Source organism: Nothobranchius furzeri, chromosome 2 (assembly GCF_043380555.1).
Source record: "Nothobranchius furzeri strain GRZ-AD chromosome 2, NfurGRZ-RIMD1, whole genome shotgun sequence".
Classification (NCBI taxonomy): Eukaryota; Metazoa; Chordata; class Actinopteri; order Cyprinodontiformes; family Nothobranchiidae; genus Nothobranchius; species Nothobranchius furzeri.
This window is the reverse complement of record NC_091742.1, coordinates 66691523-66712717: the sequence shown is the minus strand read 5'-3', so window position 1 is coordinate 66712717 and position 21195 is coordinate 66691523. Positions and strand designations below refer to the sequence as shown.

At 39.0% G+C, this 21195-nt stretch overlaps 1 protein-coding gene across 1 annotated transcript in view; it reads left to right on the top strand.

The window, feature by feature from the left end:
• The window catches only part of LOC107377423 (zeta-sarcoglycan), a 77878-nt gene extending 56693 nt beyond the window's left edge, over positions 1 to 21185 (top strand). Inside the window, exons 7-8 of the mRNA XM_054747819.2 lie at positions 17272 to 17395; positions 18005 to 21185. Coding sequence (XP_054603794.2) covers positions 17272 to 17395; positions 18005 to 18196 — 316 coding nt within the window. The 3' untranslated portion in view covers positions 18197 to 21185. The remainder of the gene's footprint in view (positions 1 to 17271; positions 17396 to 18004) is intronic.
• Positions 21186 to 21195: the final 10 nt, after the last annotated feature.

Genomic DNA, 21195 nt, shown 5'->3' with positions numbered 1-21195 from the left:
AGAAAAGAACAAAACAAAAGTAGGGCTGATAGATAAGATGTAAAATATAACATTTTAAAGAAAAATCAGCGATAAATCAAGAAATGAAATCAACACAAGGTTAGACATCAAACTAAGTTTCTATAACTTTGGAAGATGCAAATTTTTAAATTTTTCTTGAAAAATGACAAATAACACATCTTCAGTTCATCATTAAGTCAATTCCATAACTTCACTCCCAAAACCGACACACATCCATACTTAGCATTAGTTCTCACTTTAGGTATTTCAAACATATAAGACCCCCTCAAATCATATTTTCCATCTCTTAGTTTAAACATACTTAAAATACAAATTGGAACATTCTACTTCACCACTCTATACATCGTTTCTAAAGTTTTAAGATATATAATGTCCTTAAATTTTAACATAGAGGATTCTACAAAAAAATGGTTTGTGGACTCCCTATCTCCAGCTTTATTTATTATTCTCATAGCTCTTTTTTGCAATAAAAAAAATCGAATCTAAATATGTTTTGTATGTTTTCCCCCAAATTTCCATACAATAACTCATATAAGGCAAACAAAGGGAAGTGTACAGTAAATAAAGGCAGCTCTTGTGCAATAAATCTCTTGTTTTATAAAGAACAGAAATAGACTTAGATAATTTCTGTTTCACATGACCTATGTGAGAATTCCAACACAGTGTATCATCAATTATTACTTTTAAAAATTTAGTCTCATATACTCTTTCAATTTCAACATTATGTAAATTCAATTGTACTTCAATATTACTCTTAATAACTCCAAACAACATACATTTTGTTTTACTTTCATTCAGTGATAGATTATTAAATAAAAACCATCTATTTAACTTAATCAATTCTGTCTCCACTGTTTTCAGTAATTCCTTTATGTTATCCCCAGAACGAAATAAGTTTGTATCATCAGCCAACATCACATATTTTAAAATATCAGTAGCTGTACAAATATCATTTATACTGTATAAAGTAAAAATAGCTTAGGTCCCAACACCGATCCTTGCGGAACTCCACAAGTTACTTTTCTAAGTTTAGATTTCATATTATTAATACTCACATATTGGAACCTGCTTTCCAAGAAACTATTTAACCAAAGTTGTACAACACCTCTTAAACCAAATCTTTCACATTTCTGTAACAGTAAAGAATGATCTATCATATCGAAGGCTTTGCGTAAATCAATGAACACACCTATTCCATTCTGTTTTTTATCAACAATTGTTCAATATTTTCAATAAATTCCATCACTGCTAGAGATGTTGAGTGATTTCTTCTGAACCCATACTGTTGGTCATTCAATAAATCATATTTTTCAAGAAAATAATTTAGTCTGTTTTCAAATAGTTTTTCAAGAATCCTTAAAAATGTAGGCAGTAAAGATACTGGTCTATAATTTGACACAACCTGTTTATCTCCATTTTTATATAATGGGATCACTTTGGCAATTTTCATTTTATCTGGAAAAATTCCGGTTTGAAATGATTTGTTACAAATTTAAGTTAATAATAATAATAATGCATTGAACTTATATAGCGCTTTTCTAGACACCCAAAGACGCTTTCACACACTCTCACATTCACACACTGCTAGTGATGGTAAGCTACTTGTAGCCACAGCCGCCCTGGGGAGGTCTGACAGAGGCGAGGCTGCCATTAGGCGCCGTCGGCCCCTCTGACCACCACTACCACAGGCAAGTTGGGTGAAGTGTCTTGCCCAAGGACACAACAGCAGGATACCCCTGGCGGGAGCTGGAATCGAACCCATGACCCTCCGATCATGAGGCAACCCGCTCTACCACCTGAGCTACTGGCTGAAGGATACTATGAAGAACTTCTTTAATTAATAACATATCAAGGCCGTCACAATCCATGGATTTTTTACACTTAAATTTACTCACCACATCTATAATATCACTCTCACAGACTCCTCCAAGAAACATTGAGTTACATTTATAAGAAGCAAAGTTTAAAAATTTGTCATCATGTCTTCCTGGTACAGAAATCTCTTTCGCCAAATTGGGACCTACATTAACAAAGTAATCATTAAATTTGTTGACTATACTCTCAATATTCTCAATCACTACATTACCTTCTTTTACAATACATGTTGGAAAACTTATATTATTCTGATTTTTTATTATCTTATTAAGTACACTCCAGGTAGAATTTATATTATTTTTAGATTTTTGAAGCAGCTGTTCATAATAACTTTTCTTTTCATATCTGTTTCTATATTTCTTATATTTGTCTTCATTTTCCTTAGTTTTATTTGTCAAAAAAATCTTATATAACTTATTTTTCCTTTTACAGGCAGACCTTTTTCAACCAGGGTTTTTTTCTTTTTGAGTTTTTCAGAAAACTTTTTTAGTGGACAATGGCTGTCATAGACTGACAAAAATATGTCGAGAAATGAATTATATGCATCATTAGTGTCTTCCACATAAACCTTTTTCCAGTCATAATTTTCTAATTCTCTTTTAAAAGCTGCAATGTGTTCTGGTGTTTTTATTCTACCAATGTAATCAATCTTTTCCTCTTGAATATTAAATTGATCATTCATTTCAAGCACTGAAAAGACAGGCAAGTGATCACTTACATCCGTGACTAACAGTCCACTGTGCATCTGACCATCTATCTCATTATAAAAAACGTTGTCAATCAAAGTGGCACTACCCATCTTTATTCTGCTGGGCTTTAGAATCAATGGATAGAACCCAAAATCTAAACATTGTATCAGTAAATTCAGAAGTCTTATTGTGATCATTTGCCTTCAATAAATCAACATTAAAATCACCACAAAATAAAGTCGTCTTTTCTTTATGTTTTTCCAGTATTACAGAAATTTCTCTGATAAACTGATCCATGCACGATGCAGGTGTACAATAAATGCAGCTAACTAATATGTTTTTAGATCTTTCAACTTGAATTTTGAGTTAAACATTCCATCAAGTTATCCACCACAGCAGTCATATTGTTAACAAGTTTACATTTAAAACACGATATAACAAATATAGCAACACCTCCTCCTCTTCTGTTCCCCCTATTTTGCCAAAACATTTCATCACCCTCTAGTCCATCCTGCAGTTCTCTGTCATCATTCAACCATGACTTGATGCAATCTGCTGGGTTCCTTGGAATGTTTACTTTGTGAAGTGCCATGAGATGACTCTTGCCGTGATTTGGTGTTTTATAAATAAACAGAATTGAATTGAAGCTGAAGGCAATGAACCTGGGCTGCATGGTGGTGCAGTTGGTGGCTTTGTTTCCTCGCAACCACATTAGGCGCTTTCGGACTGTAAGAACCTTTGGAACCAGCTCGTTTTTGCGAGCGTTCGAACAGATACAGTCTGGCTGCCGTGCAGGAGATGCTCGGGTCAGAGGCTGAACAGGAGGCAGAGGGATTAACGGTTTAACCCCTGGGCTTTCCAGAATTCACAGCAGCCAGATGTGTGTCACCCCTTTTTTTCCTTCCTGGAAAAAAACATTGAGGGTGGAGATAGAATTAACACACAAGTGCCATATAATGCATTATATTCTAATTCTGTGGAATGAGATGTTTGTACCAGCTCTGGGGTGGCAGTGGGTGCTGTCTGCTGGTAGGTGCTGGTAGGTAGTAGGTTGTAGGTGCAGTGTAGATGCTGAAGGAGTAAATACATTTATATTTATTCAGTACCTGGTGTAAAGTGGCAGAGGCTGCCAGCAGCTGGCTGAAAGAAGCTGATGCCTCTGCAGATGCTGGCTCTGGTGTAGCAGCTGGATTGTTACACAGGTGTACATTCTCCTAAATGAAAATGCAATATCTTGGCTATTAACGTTCATGCTTTGGAGCAGAAAAAGTGCATAAAAACACAATAACTCGAGCTCAGTTTGCCCCACTCTCATGCTCATCTGTTCAAGTCAGAGACCTGCATCTCCCTCTATCTCTGAGTTGAGGGAGGAGTTCATCAGTGAGACTCCTGTGGTGTTTTTGTTCATCTTCATCAGACAACAGTTGCTTTCACAGGTTTGTGCCGCTGATCAGGAAGCACATTTGAGCAGCTTGAGCTGGGTCCGTGTGTCGAGGAGGACAGTTTTTAACAGCAGGAGCCATGAACTCTGACTTGAGTGTGTTACTTCACTGGAGTTCAATCCGTCTGGCGGTTGAAGCGCTTTCTATGTCAGCCGTGACCCGCAAACAGGTTACTGAGCTGTTGGAATCTCTATTTCTGGGCTTCTAAGTTGACAAAGCACTGAGTAAAATTGGCTCTGAGTAAAATACGTGTTTTCCATTTGTTCCAGACTGAGGAGGGTAACGCTGCAGATGCCGATACTAGCATGGACGCTAATGATTGTAAACAGAAAGGAAGGGCGCTTCGGCTGATGTGTTGACGCCGCAAAGACAATGGGATTTGTGTCTTCGTAGGAAAATAAGCCTGCGGGCCACTCTGGTTCAAAGGGGAAAAAATCGATCTTAGGCCTAATGAATCGATTTTACTAAACTTATATGAAATCGATTCAAAATCAATTAAATAGATTATTTTACCCAGCCCTATTAGTAAATACAATGGGGTTTTGTCCCAGTGAATTCTGGCAAGCAGCAACTTGTATACATCGTTGAACAGCAGCAGGGAGAATGTAAGCTAACGTTCATAAGCTAATGTTCATTAGCTGGCTAACGCTAAACTTCTGTAAATACCTGAGTCCCTCCTAGGTGAGCTAAATCTACCCACAAGTGTTGAATTAAGCCGGGCGTACACTGTGTGACTTTTTTCACTTTTTTGAGCCAATTTTTCACTCGTGCGAGAATCCACAAGATCAGGGCGAGTTTTGCGCTGAGCATCGTGTAGTGTACAGGGGGTTACGAGATGCAATTAACCGCACGTGACCAGCTACCGATCAGCAATCGTGAGCTCGCACGGACTACTGGAATGTTTGATATTTTGCTCGTTCCTCGTGAGGGTTGAAGTGGCGCAGCGAGCGGCTGCGACCCAAAAAGTACCAAAACTGCTCACAGAGCATGTGCAATCATGCGTCAGCACCGCTCACCCACTATTTCCCTAATAACATTCATTTTTATTTCTACACGTATTTTACACACAACGACAAGGATTGTCAAGAAAGCGTGTTCGTTGTGTTCATGTCAAATTTAACTGATCACAAAACACAGATTTACTTTCTTTATTTCGTTTTCCTCATCCAACCCCCATAAATCCCTGTCTGTCCTCCTGCAGCACTCCTGAAGGACAACAGGGAAAACAACACAAAAAATGTCTGACGCAGGGCTGCCAACTCTAACTCACTGAGCGTGAGACTCACGTATCTACCCTCTTCACACGCTCTCACGTCACACCTCTGTTGAGCTGTGGCTGCGCGTGCCGCCATAACAACATGCTTTATTTGGAAATGCAGCTGCGCCGCCAGTCAGTGTTGACAGAGCTTCATTCCTGAATGATTTTCTTTTGTTTTCACTCATCAGCCACAGATCGCTGCTCTCGCTCACAGCAAGCTGGGCTTCCTACCGTGGTGACTCACTCACATGTTCCCTCTCCTACATCAGTTGGTGGCGCGGTGAATGAAAACATTAGGATTCCTAATGTTTTCATTCACCACTTCACCACAACCCCTCCTCCATAACCAGGTTACTGGTACGGAAGCCTGGAAAGGCCAGAATTCCTCAAACTTTTTTTTCCTACTTGCTGATATGAATTACATAACAGAATAGAATAGAATAGAATAGAATAGAATAGAATAGAATAGAATAGAATAGAATAGAATAGAATAGATGTTATTAGTCCCACAGTGGGGACATCCACTCATTACAGCAGCACACACAATTATTAGATACACAGATTATAGTAAAACTGATTCCAGCCATGTTTGCTTTGATAGCTTCAATAACTTCATGCTGATGACCCACATGAACATAATCCTCTGTTTAGTGGATGCAACTACATTATGAAGTTAGCTTAACATGATGGAATTTAAAACATTTACATTAATTATAATTAAAAGTTCCTGTGTGACATTTGTGACATGTAGCTGTAACTCTTTACTGCTGATAGATAGATAGATAGATAGATAGATAGATAGATAGATACATAGATAGATAGATAGATAGATAGATAGATAGATAGATAGATAGATAGATAGATAGATAGATGGATGGATAGATAGATAGATAGATAGATAGATAGATAGATAGATAGATAGATAGATAGATAGATAGATAGATAGATAGATAGATAGATAGATAGATAGATAGATAGATAGATAGATAGATAGATAGATAGATAGATAGATAGATGATAGATAGATGATAGATAGATAGATAGACAGATAGATAGATAGATAGATAGATAGATAGATAGATAGATAGATAGATAGATAGATAATGTGAAGAAGTTCAGGAGAGTTGGACGTTAATTTTTCCTCAAGAAAAGAAAATTTGTAGTAAACCAAGGTCAGTTCCCCCTGTAAAGTCAGAGGTACAGAAGAGGATTAGGGCCACTGAAAAGAAAGAAAAAAAGAAAGAGAATTCTGACTTTTTTCTCAGAATTCCCTGTAAGAATTCTGAGGAAAAAGTAAGAATTCTCTTTCTTTTCATTTTTTCTTGTCGTTGGCTCTAATCCTCTTCCATACAAATAAAATGTAGAGCACAAAAAGTCTCAATAGTAATACCCCCCCACCCCCACCCACTCTAAACGGTCGGCAAATTGTCCGCTCCCAACCCCATGACCCCGTCTCACTCATTGAAATGCTGACGTGTTGTGTAAAAACTGCTATTTTTTGCATATTTTTAAGTCTGACGTGTTGCTACCAGACATACAGTGTGAGCAGTCAGGTCGCATCCGAGTGTGAGCACATGACTCGTGAGATCTGCTCTGTGAGGAAGTCGTACAGTTTGAGCTGAAGCTGAGTGCTACGAGTGAAAAAGATGCACAGTGTCCGCCCAGCTTTAGTAGAAACCAGGCTAAACTGGCAAAAAAAAAAAGACCTCAGTCACCAGTTTTCTTTTACGTTCAATACTCCAATAAATCACCGTCACCCCACCTAGGTGGGCTTTTTCTTCCAATAACTGAACTGTGCTTGAACTAGTTGGAGCCATGCTAAACAAATTACAAAGACAACAACAAAAAAGAAAAACTATCTCAGGCACTATTTTTCCCTTTCTTTAGTAGTTATGTTGCTCACTGTTTACATGCTTTTGGGACCACGTGATTAGGTGAAGTAAGTGCAAAGGGTCAATAGTTGTTTTAGAGGAGCATTAGCATTGCAATGCAGCAAAATTCCTACATGAAGTTATAAAAGTAGCTGCTTGAAACTCTCGCCTTCCAAATACTAATATTTTGGACTGGTGATGCTGACAATTATGTTGACACTGTCATAAACATTTAACTGAGAGGGACCATATGGATAAGTTAGCATTGGCTTTTCATTTTATTTTGGGAATAATGTTTGCATATATATTAAAGTTGGTCAAAATTAAACCATCTTCAACTGCTTTTCAAAACGTTTGACAGTTGTTTGGAAAGCTGTCAAAAGGTTTGACAGCTAAAACCTTGAAATAGATAATCTACTATACCATTCATCTACATCTGGTGAACAAGGGCGTAATGGAAACCTTTAAATAAACAAAAACTCAAGTTTCATTTTTTTAATGATTTGTACGCTGTAAACCAGCTCCCTCTACTTTGTTATCAGCCATGGTCATCAGCAGATTTTTGCCCCACAGCATCATGGTGCGCTGACCTTTTTGTTGATCTAAAGGTCGGCATGAATGCAGGTTGGTCGGGTTTCTCGGATAATGAGACAACCTGTCATAAACAGCCTCTCTGACTTTAAATGCTCCATAAGTCACATCCCTTATGAATCCGAGGATAGAGCCAGAAGCACCAGAACATTCTGGATTTAACAAGCTCTTTGGTATGAAGGAGTATTAAGCCTCATCAGTCAGCCTAATGATCTGAAAGGTAGAAGGCTTTGTAACATTTCAAAAGAAGAAAAAAGTAGCTGTCACATTCTTCTGCAAATTCCCCTAATGGAAGATTAAGGTCACCAGCTGTTTAGCTCGAGAAGCTAATATTTACAGAGCAGCAGCAGCTGGAAATAACCCAGAGCAATCCTCATTATTCTGCCTGTTTTCTCAGTAATTGGCAGACGGTGTAATCAGTAAACAACAGGCCAAATGAAGACGCAAAACTGGACATGTAAACATTAAAAGTAGGAAGGCAATTCAATAGAGATAGAGAATACACATTTTATTTTTTTACGTGGGTTTAAATGTTTCTGCAACATAGTTGTGAGTTATTTTTTTATATTAAACATTACTGATTTGCTTATTTTTCAGAGTATCATTAGCCACAGATGCATATTTAACAACAAAATATGTATTTCTAATCACTGGAGTTCCTTTAGGGCAGTTTTTTTTTTTTTTATCATTTTATTCTGTTGCTCAAGGGGCCAAAATCAGAACAAAACCTATTAAACAAACTCTGGCTTTTTATTTAAATCTCCAAAGACAGTTCAAACAGTCAGAGAAGAAAGTCGATCCAATGATCTGTTCTCAGTGTCGATGAATGGTGCTCCTTTCCAGATGCTTCTTTCATGAATACAACAATATGTGTGTCTCCTTTTCTGAAAAAGAGACGAGGAGGTTTTTCTGTATCTGTTGTAAAATAGAGATGTGTCCTTAAGGGTGACTTGTGTACTGGAACTGATCTATGCTAGAGCCATTTTGATGGAGCGAAGTAAGGATCCATCAATAATACAAGAGACTGCCTGTAGAGGTCAAAAATATAAATCTTGCATTTGATGAACAAATTCATGGTAAATTGTAAAACATCTTTAAAATAACATGCTATAACTTAAATGGTGTTTTTTGTTAATTATCAAACAAGAAGAAATGCAAAATTAGGGAAACTGAACTTAGGTGTAGAACACTCCTTTAATCAATACATTTGCAGTGGTCTCTAGGAGAAATGCATGCCGTGTAAGTCGTACTCTTTACAAATCCTAGAGTTTCACCGTCTATTTACTATCAGAAGCGAATGCAGGAGATAGGTGTAGGAGACTATTTTCATGTTCAGCCTGCATGAAAAACAGATTATAATCAGAAATAATATTTATAAAAATGGTTTTCAGTGTTCCGCACCTTTCAGCCAGTTCTCATAAGGTAAAAGTTTAGGATTTGTATTATATTATATTATTTAAATGTATAACTTTATAAACTTTTTGCCTGATTTATATTTATTGATATATGTGCTTTTCTGGGGAACCTTGATTCCTTCTTGTGCAGATGATTAATTTGGTTCATGTTCAGAGGGATTAAACTGAAATATTTAATGAAACTGTATTGCTTGTTTAGCTAAAAATTAACATTTACACCAAATCTGATTCTGTTGAGTTGGATGCAGCTTGACTGTTGTGAATGTGTGCTGAATAAATAAACTGATGAATGCATATTAAGTTTGACATGCATATTTGTATGCTCCAGTTGATGTTTGCAGCTTGTAAGATTGCTTATACAGTGGGGCAAAAAAGTATTTAGTCAGCCACCAATTGTGCAAGTTCTCCCACTTAAAATGATGACAGAGGTCAGTAATTTACATCATAGGTACACTTCAACTGTGAGAGACAGAATGTGAAAAAAAATCCATGAATTCACAGGGCAGGATTTTTAAAGAATTTATTTGTAAATCAGGGTGGAAAATATGTATTTGGTCACTTCAAACAAGGAAAATCTCTGGCTCTCACAGACCTGTAACGTCTTCTTTAAGAAGCTTTTCTGTCCTCCACACGTTACCTGTATTAATGGCACCTGTTTGAACTCATTATCTGTATAAAAGACACCTGTCCACAGCCTCTAACAGTCAGACTCCAAACTCCACTATGGCCAAGAACAAAGAGCTTTCGAAGGACACCAGGAAAAGAATTGTAGACCTGCACCAGACTGGGAAGAGTGAATCTACAATAGGCAAGCAGCTTGGTGTGACAAAATCAACTGTGGGAGCAATTATCAGAAAATGGAAGACATACAAGACCACTGATAATCTCCCTCGATCTGGGGCTCCACGCAAGATCTCATCCCGTGGGGTCAAAATGATCATGAGAACGGTGAGCAAGAATCCCACAACCACACGGGGGGACCTGGTGAATGACCTGCAGAGAGCTGGGACCACAGTAACAAAGGTCACCATCAGTAACACACTACAACGGCAGGAAATCAAATCCTGCAGTGCCAGACGTGTTCCGCTGCTGAAGCCAGTGCATGTCCAGGCCCGTCTGAAGTTTGCCAGAGAGCACATGGATGATACAGCAGAGGATTGGGAGAATGTCATGTGGTCAGATAAAACCAAAGTAGAACTTTTTGGTATAAACTCAACTCGTCGTGTTTGGAGGAAGAAGAATACTGAGTTACATCCCAAGAACACCATACTTACTGTGAAGCATGGGGGTGGGAACATCATGCTTTGGGGCTGTTTTTCTGCTAAGGGGACAGGACGACTGATCCGTGTTAAGGACAGAATGAATGGGGCCATGTATCGTGAGATTCTGAGCCAAAACCTCCTTCCATCAGTGAGAGCTTTGAAGATGAAACGTGGCTGGGTCTTCCAACACGACAATGATCCCAAACACACCGCCCGGGCAACAAAGGAGTGGCTCCGTATGAAGCATTTAAAAGTCCTGGAGTGGCCTAGCCAGTCTCCAGACCTCAACCCCATAGAAAATCTGTGGAGGGAGTTGAAAGTCCGTGTTGCTCGGCGACAGCCCCAAAACATCACTGCTCTCGAGAAGATCTGCATGGAGGAATGGGCCAAAGTACCAGCTACTGTGTGTGCAAACCTGGTAAAGACCTATAGTAATCGTTTGACCTCTGTTATTGCCAACAAAGGTTATGTTACAAAGTATTGAGTTGAATTTTTGTTATTGACCAAATACTTATTTTCCACCCTGATTTACAAATAAATTCTTTAAAAATCCTGCCATGTGAATTCATGGATTTTTTTTCACATTCTGTCTCTCACAGTTGAAGTGTACCTATGATGAAAATTACTGACCTCTGTCATCATTTTAAGTGGGAGAACTTGCACGATCGGTGGCTGACTAAATACTTTTTTGCCCCACTGTAGTTTAGCTGGGTTTTCCACCGAGTACATAAGTGGTGTGTAAAGTCAAAGTCACATTTTCCCAAAGAGCTCAGTGGCACGTTCCATCTCACCAGGAATGTTTTAGACCCAAATCAGCAGCAAATATAGTCCATGCAGCTGCTCAGCTGAGGTCATGAAATCACCAGAGATTTTGTTGATCACACGGTGAAAGATGGTAGCATGTGTCTAAAAGGTTTTCTGTTGTTGTTTTTTTTACCTCAGCCACAGAGGCGTAACTTTATTTTTACTAGATAAAAAACTGGAAATGTTCATGTCGTTTTGAAAGTTGCCAGATATTTTACAATGGCCTTTCCTCAAAATGCATACTGGTCTGAACTTGCGTACTTAGCTGTAAATCAACGATGGCCCATATTGTTCCAAAGTATGTATCTTGGCAAGTACACTGAAAGTTCCCGGATGTGTTCTGGATTCGCCCATTGTACTGAGGATGCAGCAAACTATCCCATAATGCATTGCATCACAAACCATTATAGCCTAAAAAGGAGGAAGGAACACTGCCAACAGTGGCAGGCTCTGAAGAAGACCACAGGAGTGGTTGAAACATCAGCAAAAAAAAGGTAAAACAACCCTTCTCTGTGTTAAAAATGCAGTTAGAGGAAACACATAGAAGGAACGCACAAAAGATGTATTCATAATGTAATATTTCCTAAAATAAAAATCTGCAATGGTGTTGTAGGGCCACTGAGATGCAAAAGCAACTTGCGTCTGTTTGTCCAGTGTTTAATATTATTTTGATCAAAGGTTATTGGTGAACCTTTATTGCAGAAATAAACAAAAGATGAATAACAATGTGCGGGCTTTAGGCAGCTGCTGTAGCAGCGTACATACTGGAACTCAAAGCACTTCTTAAAGGTTTTCACAATAAGAGTCTAAAACATGCACATAACAGTTTCTATTTCAAACATCTGCCAAAAATTGCTTCTTGAGTTAGATATTCAAGTTTGAAAACCCCAAATAACATTCCATTTATAAATACAGTATATTGAAAATTATTCTATTTTCTTTATTTAATTTAAATGTTTTCTACATTTTGATGTATTTATTCTAATCTGTTTTCTATTTCAAAAGAATTTGGGTTCTAAAGGATTAAGGAGGAAGTAGCTCTTTTTTAAAATTATACTTTAAACATAATATTTAGACTTTTGTCCTTGTTTGGTTTTTCTTATTACTGGTCTTCTCAACTCAAATTTTATTTATTTACCACATTTAAAACTATAAAAGTTAAGTGAATAGATATAATTAAATATAAAACCATCATTAGAAAAAGAAGAACCATAAATACAAAAAAACTAAAGGCTCAGTTATCATTGCAGCTGCGTCACCATAACATCCATTTCCAATTAATTATCTTTCCTGATGAACACAGTCATATAAGATTCATGTTTTCCTAACATTGTTTGTGAAGTAATAAATAAGAAGAATATTTTAAGTGAGTATTTCAACCAATGATACAAATCAGGATTTGTTTTATATGTTTTAGAGAGAAATAATAATGGCAGGTTTTGATCATTCAGTCATGTAAACTGATAAATAAAATCTCCTCATTCATATACCCAGTGGAGCACAAGGTCCAAAATAGGGCTACCAAGCCCCCTCCCTTATAAATGTTACAGCATTAAGCACTGCTTTTATTTATTATCTTATCATGTAAAAACCTCACCGTGGGTTGGAAGCTACTTCTTGGCAGTACACAGCTTAATACAGATTCATATTCATAGGGTTTTCTATAAAAGATTGACCTAATCTCTTTTCACCTCTTGGCCCAACCACTTAGCAACATCCCTCCAGGAGTAATGTGTGTCTATTTTCATTCTGGGTGTGGGTAAAAGGATTAACAGGTCTTTGAAACGAAGATTTCTCAAAAGATACACATTTAAACTGAGTATTATGTACAAATACTGATGTGGAATTTCACTCAATTAACACATAATGAAGTAAAACACTGTAGTTGTGTGTAGAACTTGCCCAAGTCCTTAAAGGGATATTTTTGCCAAAATATGTTTAATCTTCTGGTTTGTTTTGATGAATTTAGCTGATTTTGAGTTAAAATTGTGAATAAGAGATGAAAATAAAAAAAATTTTCTTCACATTTAATGTAGAATGTATCTGTGACCACAGATGACATTAGATCCATTAAAAGTCTTGTTCGCTGAGAAACCGTGTAATACTTGTTACTTGTAATATTAATAATCCTATCAGTTGATGCAACTTTGTGGGCTCACAGATTGTAAACTATGACTACATCCCACTTTGACCATATAGGGAGCCTAACTCACAGCATCGGCATCTGCTTCTGGTCCGCTATTGACAAAATTTATGGCAGCCCATGAGTGGATAAAACTTATTTTCTGATCCCGTTTGATATGAGCCACGGATTTCACATATGATGTCCGTGAGTTTTAAAGACACATTTTGATGCCAAGAAAGCACTTAGATTCTACAGGCGGCAAAAGTTATTTTAGGTTTTATTTTAAAAGATGTAACGGACTACAAATGTTCGTCCCACCAAATTGATGTCACTGAACCAGACACGGAGAAGAGGAGAAGAACAATGTCTGAGGTTAGCGAGCTTAGAGTCCTTCTTCCAGGATGACAGAAGGAGCATTAAACATGGAGAAAACCACTATAACTCTGGCCATGTGGTAAGGAGCAGCTACGATGGAGAAGGGATTCTGTGGTGACTTCATATACAGTATGTTACATCTGATTTGTAGTCCTTTTAATGAAGAATTTTTACAAGCTAAAAAAAAGTATGTGAAAGACATAGTTGACACTCATAATTATTTTTCATTTGAATTGAATGGCAAATGGCCTGTATTTCTATAGCACCTTCTTAGGGTTCTACAACCCCCAAGGTATCTCACAATACAATCAGCCATCCACCCATTCACATGCTGGTGGATATGAGCTACGATGTAGCCACAGCTGCCCAGGGGCGCACTGGCAGAGGTGAAGCTGCCGAACGCAGGCGCTACCGGTCCCTCTGACCAACACCAGCAGGCGAGGTGGGTTAAGTGTCTTGCCCAAGGACACAACAGCAGCATTCTCTGGTTGGAGCCAGGATCGAACCTGCAACCTTTCGATTACTGGAAACCTACTCTACCTCCTGAGCTACTGCTGTCCCACATACATATAAAACACAGTACAACGTATTTGTGATTCGGTAAAGCAGACCAGGAAATAGCATTCATAGTCTCGGTCACTTACATTGCTTTTTTCTTTCTTCCCTTGACCCATGACCTGAAGTCGATAAAACAGGGTGTTTCTCAATGCCAAGGAACCTTGCCTTGATGTCTTGGCCCCGCCCCGGTTACCTAGGAGATAAGTCATCGGGAGCCGCCAAGATGTGTTCCAATGTTCATGTTCTACTGAGGCGTGTGTTCTCCGTTTGTTAGCCGTTTAGCTAGCTGAGCAAGAATACATGGGAGGTGTCTTGTAGCCTCGCCTTGGTCAAAAATTACCCAGAATACACCGCGGTATTTTCAAAAGGACGGCGGATCAGAAGCCGGCAGCTACTCCGTGGGCAAACTTTAAGTTTAAAAGTAAGACAACTAATTTAAAATGGCTTTTTTTAGATCCAAAGAAGTTATCTATGGTTGGTTAGTTGCTTAGTTGTTGCAGCTTCGGTGGCTAGCGGGTAGTAGCTCACTTATATTTTTAATTTAATAAACATATACACAATTGAAAAAGTAAAAGGCTTAAAAGTATATATTTATACTGAAACTAATGCGTATAAAATATAACGTTGTCTCTCGTGTCACATGACGATACGTGACCACCGTGGAAGCCACGGTCATGTAATGCAAGTCTGTTCCATTTAACCGTTTTCTTTGACCAATGAAGGACAGTGTCCTCGCAAGGCCAGGCGCCTTGACATTGAGGAACAACCCTTAGGCTCCCTATTGAAAGAAGAAAAACTGATAACCCCCAACCCCCCCAGCCAGCTGAGAAGTAAAATTCTATAAAATTCTTACATTTTGTGCTTTTAAATCTTATGAATATATAAAAAGCCACCAAAGCATCTGAAATGTGTAACATGTAAAGCATATTATTACCAATAGTGCTGACATTAATGGCTGATAGGTTATTGGTGTATTTCAAATGATTTCTTATTAATAGAAACTGGTTTTATCAGTCAGTGTTAAAGTAAAATGTGACTTCGGTCTGCTGTTAAAGTCCTGCAAACACTAAAAGGCACATGGGATAATAAAAGGAGCACAAGGTGGTTATAAAACCAGAGGCTTTTTCTTTTAATTCATTTAATGTTTTTTTGCTGGACTGTGTCTGAAACAAGCACTCTTGGAAATTGAGCAGTTTGTCTTCTGGCATAGTTGCTTGGTGTGTGTGTGTGTGTGTGCGTGCGTGTGCGTGCGTGTGTGTGTGTGTGAGTGTGTGTGTGCGTAAGCAGATGATTGAACTGCTTTGAATGGAGTGAAAATATCACACACATTTACATCACATACTTCTTTTCTTGCAGAGCGGAGCATTGCAAATGACTCTTTTAATGACTCGTCTGTCCAGGCCGGGGATCATCAGTGGAATCTTGAGAAATTATAAAAACGTGACTCACTTCGACAGTCTTGTGACCTAATGAAATTCAGTAGATCCAGATGGAGAAAGAGAGGCGGGAAGGATGTAGTGTTGCTACGGGAGATGGATGATGTGTTGTGTTGTAGCTCGTAATACATTTTAAAACCTGTAGAAGACCAAATTTGTTTAGGATGAAGTTTACATGTTCAGCTGTTTAAAATAAGTGATGGATAACAAAAGAAGACACTGCAGCTGAAATCGGTCTTCATTCTTCCACGTTTGCAGCACAAAAAAGTCAAACATGCACTTCGCTGATGGATTTCAAACACAGATGGATCTCATTTGCTTGTTTTTTCCTTCTCATCTTTATTCCATTTACACACAATCTGAAATGTGTCACTTTCAGAGGCTGTGGAGATATTATCTATTTCAAGAGAGCTCATTAAAGTCTTCCATTTAAAGTATATTGAAAACAGATATGAAGAAGATGCAAAGAAAAAGTCAAATTGAAACAGTTTTGAGTTATAGAATGAGATCCCGGATCGACTCATCTGTCTGTGTGTCAATAAATCATTTACAGGGAAAAATGCTAATTATTTTAACTGTGTACTTGAAACGGCCTCACTGCGGCTTGGAATGATAAAATTAGCTTGTTTAAAAAAATAATTCTCATGCAATTTTCCACAAGTGTTGATGGCAAAGAACACAAATATACATATTCAGGAAACATCAGTAACGATTTACTTTTTATCTCAAATTAATTAGAAAATCATCAAAATTTTATCAATTATTAGGTTTTTTAATTATCTTTAATATTAAACAATAATGTTAAAAACTTGTTTTTTATAAACTGAACTATTTATTGTCAGGTGTTAATGAAAGATAAAAAATGTAAAATTATTATGCAATTTTTTTAACAACGTAACAACAATAGCAGGAATGTTCAGATCACAAGGAACGTCACCTGATCCGAGTTATTTGATCTTGGGTATGCCGACGGGGGGGGGGGGGGGGGGGGGGGGGGGGTGTTGGTGCCTATCTCCAGCGGTCAATGGGCAATCAGGCAGGGTACACCCTGGACAGAGAGCCAGTCCATCACATGGCAACACAGAGACACACAGGACTAACAATCACACACACACACACACACACACACTCACACTCACACACACACACACACACACACACACACACACACACACACCATACTCTCTCTCTCTCTCTCTCTCTCTCTCTCTCTCTCTCTCTCTCTCTCTCTCTCTCGCTCTCTCTCTCTCTCACCTAAGGACAATTTAGACAGACCAATCAACCTAACAGTCATGTTTTTGGACTGTGGGAGGAAGCCGGAGTACCCGGAGAAAACCCATGCATGCACAGGGAGAACATGCAAACTCCATGCAGAAACATCCCAGGCTGGGAAGCGAACCCAGGACCTTCTTGCTGCAAGGCAACAGCTCTATGACTGAATTCTTAGAACAATATGAAATATGAAAATGATGACATCATTATAACCTGAGATGGCTGTAGTCTATTCAGAGTTCACTGTCTGACTGTCTGGATGTTATTCACCTGTCAGGTTGGAGTCTCCAACCCGTACGTTGACCATGGAGGCCCCTAGAGGTGTGGAAGTGAGCGCTGCAGAGGGACCGCTGAAAATCAGCAGCAGGAAGGACCTGCAGCTGAGGTCCACAGAGGGCGAGGTGAGCTTTCTTGTTCACCGAAACTGCCATGTTTATATATATATATATATATATATATATATATATATATAATTTTCCATGCATTTGAGTTGTTTTCAACATTTAAATCGACTCTGTTAATACTGAAAGTTAATCTGAGGAGATTTCAACTTGTGCTTCCTGGAGCACCTCAGTGGTTCTCAAACTTTACAGCTTTTGATTCCACAAAATAAAAGTCTCTTAACTGTATGAACATTGGACCATAACACACTGACGCTCACTCCAAGTGGTAGGCTCCACAGAGGTTTGTTCAGGAACTTCTAGTTTAATGTTATTTTTAACTTACATTATAACCCTCACTGCCCCAAATGAGTATAATAACCCAAAGAGAACAAATTTCATTGGTTTATTTGTGTCTAATGTTTTGTGTGAGTGTGTATGTTTCTCTGTAGGTGTCTGTGTTGCAGGAGCAGACAAACATCTAAGTGGGATTTTAATCATTTACTAGTTTTGATGTTTCAGCGGCCATCCTAAGATTTCCCCCTCTCTCCATGCTGCCCATCTGTATTTCCTGAGGACATCTCCCCCTCAGGACAGTTTCAGTGTTTCTCTGATGTTTTCCCCTTCCAGATACTTCTGGATGCAAACAGCATTCAGCTGGGAAGCCTCCCGCTTGGCGTCTATGCTTCGTCTACCAGTCAGGACTTCCAGCAGCGGGTTGTATATGAGGTGTGTGTCTGCCCCAGCGGCAAGATGTACCTGTCTCCTGCTGAGAGCATCTCCTCCTGCCAGGCCATGAGCAGCATTTGCCTGTGGAGCTGACCTGGGAGCAGAGCAAGGACTCGTAGGATTAATCTGCTCTGGAATCTGAGATAGGTCTGAGCTGTCAGTGGTCAGGTGTCTGTCTGCCTGCAGCCAGGACCAGGACCACTAGATTATTAAAAGTCAGAGGACACAACTTTTATTTTTCTACTTTGAGGTTTTATTCCAAACAGCTTTGCAAACTTTTTACAACATCAAGAATGAACATGTGGATAAAATGTGTGCCTTCAGCTTTAAATTGTGGATTTTGTTGTGATTATTAAAAAGCTACTGTTGTAAAAATAAATAAATAAGGAAGCACAAAACAAAAAAAAATTATATTTTGTATCAAATCTCAGTGGTAATGTTCCAGCAATATTAGAGGCTTTTAATTTGAAATTAAATATCTTCTGGACTTTTATTTGTTTCAAGTTTTCCTAAGGTGAGCCAAAACATCAAGGTCATGAATTTATTTATTTATTATAAAATAAATGGAAGGCAGCTGTGGCTTGGGTGGTAGAGCGGGCTGTACAGTAAATGAGAGGTTCCTGGTTGAATCCCATTGTGTTCTTGAGCAAGACATGTCACTAATTTTGCCTATGTTGGTGGTCAGACTGTCCCACGTTAGTCGCAGCTATGATACAGTTTGCCATCAACTGCAGACTCGGTGAAATACTTTGGGTCCTTCAAAAGTCTAACCTGGCCTGCCAGACTCGTCCTCTGTTTAATTCTGCACAGAGAAAGAGTCTGGTAACTCACAGGCAGAGAGGCACATGAGGGGCGGGACTAGGCAGCTCAAACATAACCAATCAGAAAAAAGACGGAAATGCCGACTGTACCACCAGACACTGTTGTTTTTTTAGCTGTAGTAAAAATGTGGCGTCTGGCAACGGTGCAAACATCTTTTTTTTTTAGAAGAAAGGCTTTTAGCGCTTCTACTTGTTGTGGTTTTAAAGACACTCAAGTCATTTAGAACAGAGGAAAGAGCCACAGCGAACTCCGCCGCTGTCTTTGTTGTTTATGAGAATTGAGCGTTGCTGTGTGTGGTGTCCGCGACGCAGTAGTTTTGGAACTGTAGTCAAAATTAACACTTGGCGACAGCGCAAACATCTTTCTTTAGAAGAAAGGCTTTTAGCACTTCTTCTTGTGGTTTTAAAGACATGTCCAATCATTTAGAACAAAGGAAAGAGCCACAGCGAACTCCGCTTCAGTTGCCATTGTTGTGAATATTAGTCAACGAATAATTTGTAAGCTTTTACTTACTTTTTGGATTCTTCAATAAAATTTGTAAATATGGAAATATTTACCGATTTTATTACGTAATTAGGATATCCGGAGATATCCTTTGGGCACCACCCTTTTTAACAAGGGAAAATGAATCCGAAACCTCTCATCATTCTGTCTTAAGGTTAGTAAAATTCGTTTACGAGCAGCAGTCATGAATTCATATCACACAAGCAAATTCACTTGACAAAACTGGATTGGCAATACATTTATTAACTAATATAATCACTTCATTTCTGAAGCGTTTAGCCAATCAATATTAACCAACTGATTTTATCAAACAAACAAAAACAATGAAACAATGAAATGATAATGTAAAACAATCTGACCCAATAAGTGTGTGTTTTAGTCTTGTCCCCAACAACACTAAAAACAAGTGTGTGTGTGTGTGTGTGTGTGTGTGTGTGTGTGTGTGTGTGTGTGTATGTGTGTGGGAGGTAACTTTTCACCACCACCCTGAAAACCAGGGTGTGTGTGCAGCTTTCACAGTAACATTTTACCAAACACTTTAAAATCACAGTGAAACTTAACCAAAACACTTTGAATTGTTTCTCAGTTCAAGGAAAACAACAAATCAATCAAATTGAATATCTAAAAAGCCTGTCCAGCCGGGCCCAGCTTAAACAAACACAGATATCACAATAATAAAACAAACAGACCTGAGTTCTGATGGCGGTTTTTGGTACGAAAGAGAAAAAACCCTCTCCTATTTTGAAGCAGATCACGCGGTTGACCGCTTGTTTGGCTATGAGAAATGGGAGAGGAAGATAGATAAAGGAGAAAAAAAACTCTTCTCTGAGCGAATTCAAGGCGTCCCTCGGCAATCGCGCTGAGCAGATGTGATAGTTTTCCGCTGCTTTTCCGCGGCTCGGCCACTTGTCGTGTCCGGAGCTGTAACAGAACGAGCGTCTCTTCAAACACCAGCTGAAGCTGGACACAAAGAGATCATTTCTCTTTGCGCTTCAGCCCTTAAGCACACTCATGCGGGTGGACCCTGGGAGTTCCGAGGGTCCGGTTTTGCTTTGTGATGTCATCACGCTGCTTACGGGTGCAAAGAATCATGGGACATGGAGTCTCTTTTGGCGCTTTCTTTTATTCTCTTTTTATCTGCCTTTCAATGAGTGCAGATGACAGTTTTTTGGAGAAATTACTGCATAGTAATTTTTTCATGAGGGCAGACCCTCAACACCATGTTCGACAAACTCAGCGTTATGGTGTGTGACCATCGACATATATACTGGATAATGCGTTTCCATAGGCTCCAATAATAGGTTTTAAGCCAAAATGGGAGGTGGCCACCACCGCCATTTTGACTGTGTCATAGGTTCTGTCAAGCCCAGACAATTCCACAAAAGGGAAAAGAGGTGGAGCTGAGGGTGGGGCTGTAAGGCTGGGATCAAATGACAACACCCATCGAACTGAAGCGACGTAGCTACAAGCTAACCCAAAGCTAAAGCGGAGGTGGGAGCTAAGCTAACGGAGGTAACTACCTAGCTACAACCGGAGTTAACTGTGCACAACACCGGACCTTCTGAGTCACAGATACGTCGGGCTGACCGCTGGGTAAAACCGGGTAGAACACAGGGGTCTCCCGAGACCTCCACAAGCTGGCAGCCGCGCAGCAGACGAGCGCCGCTCCGATCCGAGATGCGTTGAACTGTCGCTGGGGAGAACTGGGTGGAAAACATCGGTTTCCATCCAAGAGCTCCACAAGCCGGCAGCAGACAGGTGCCGCT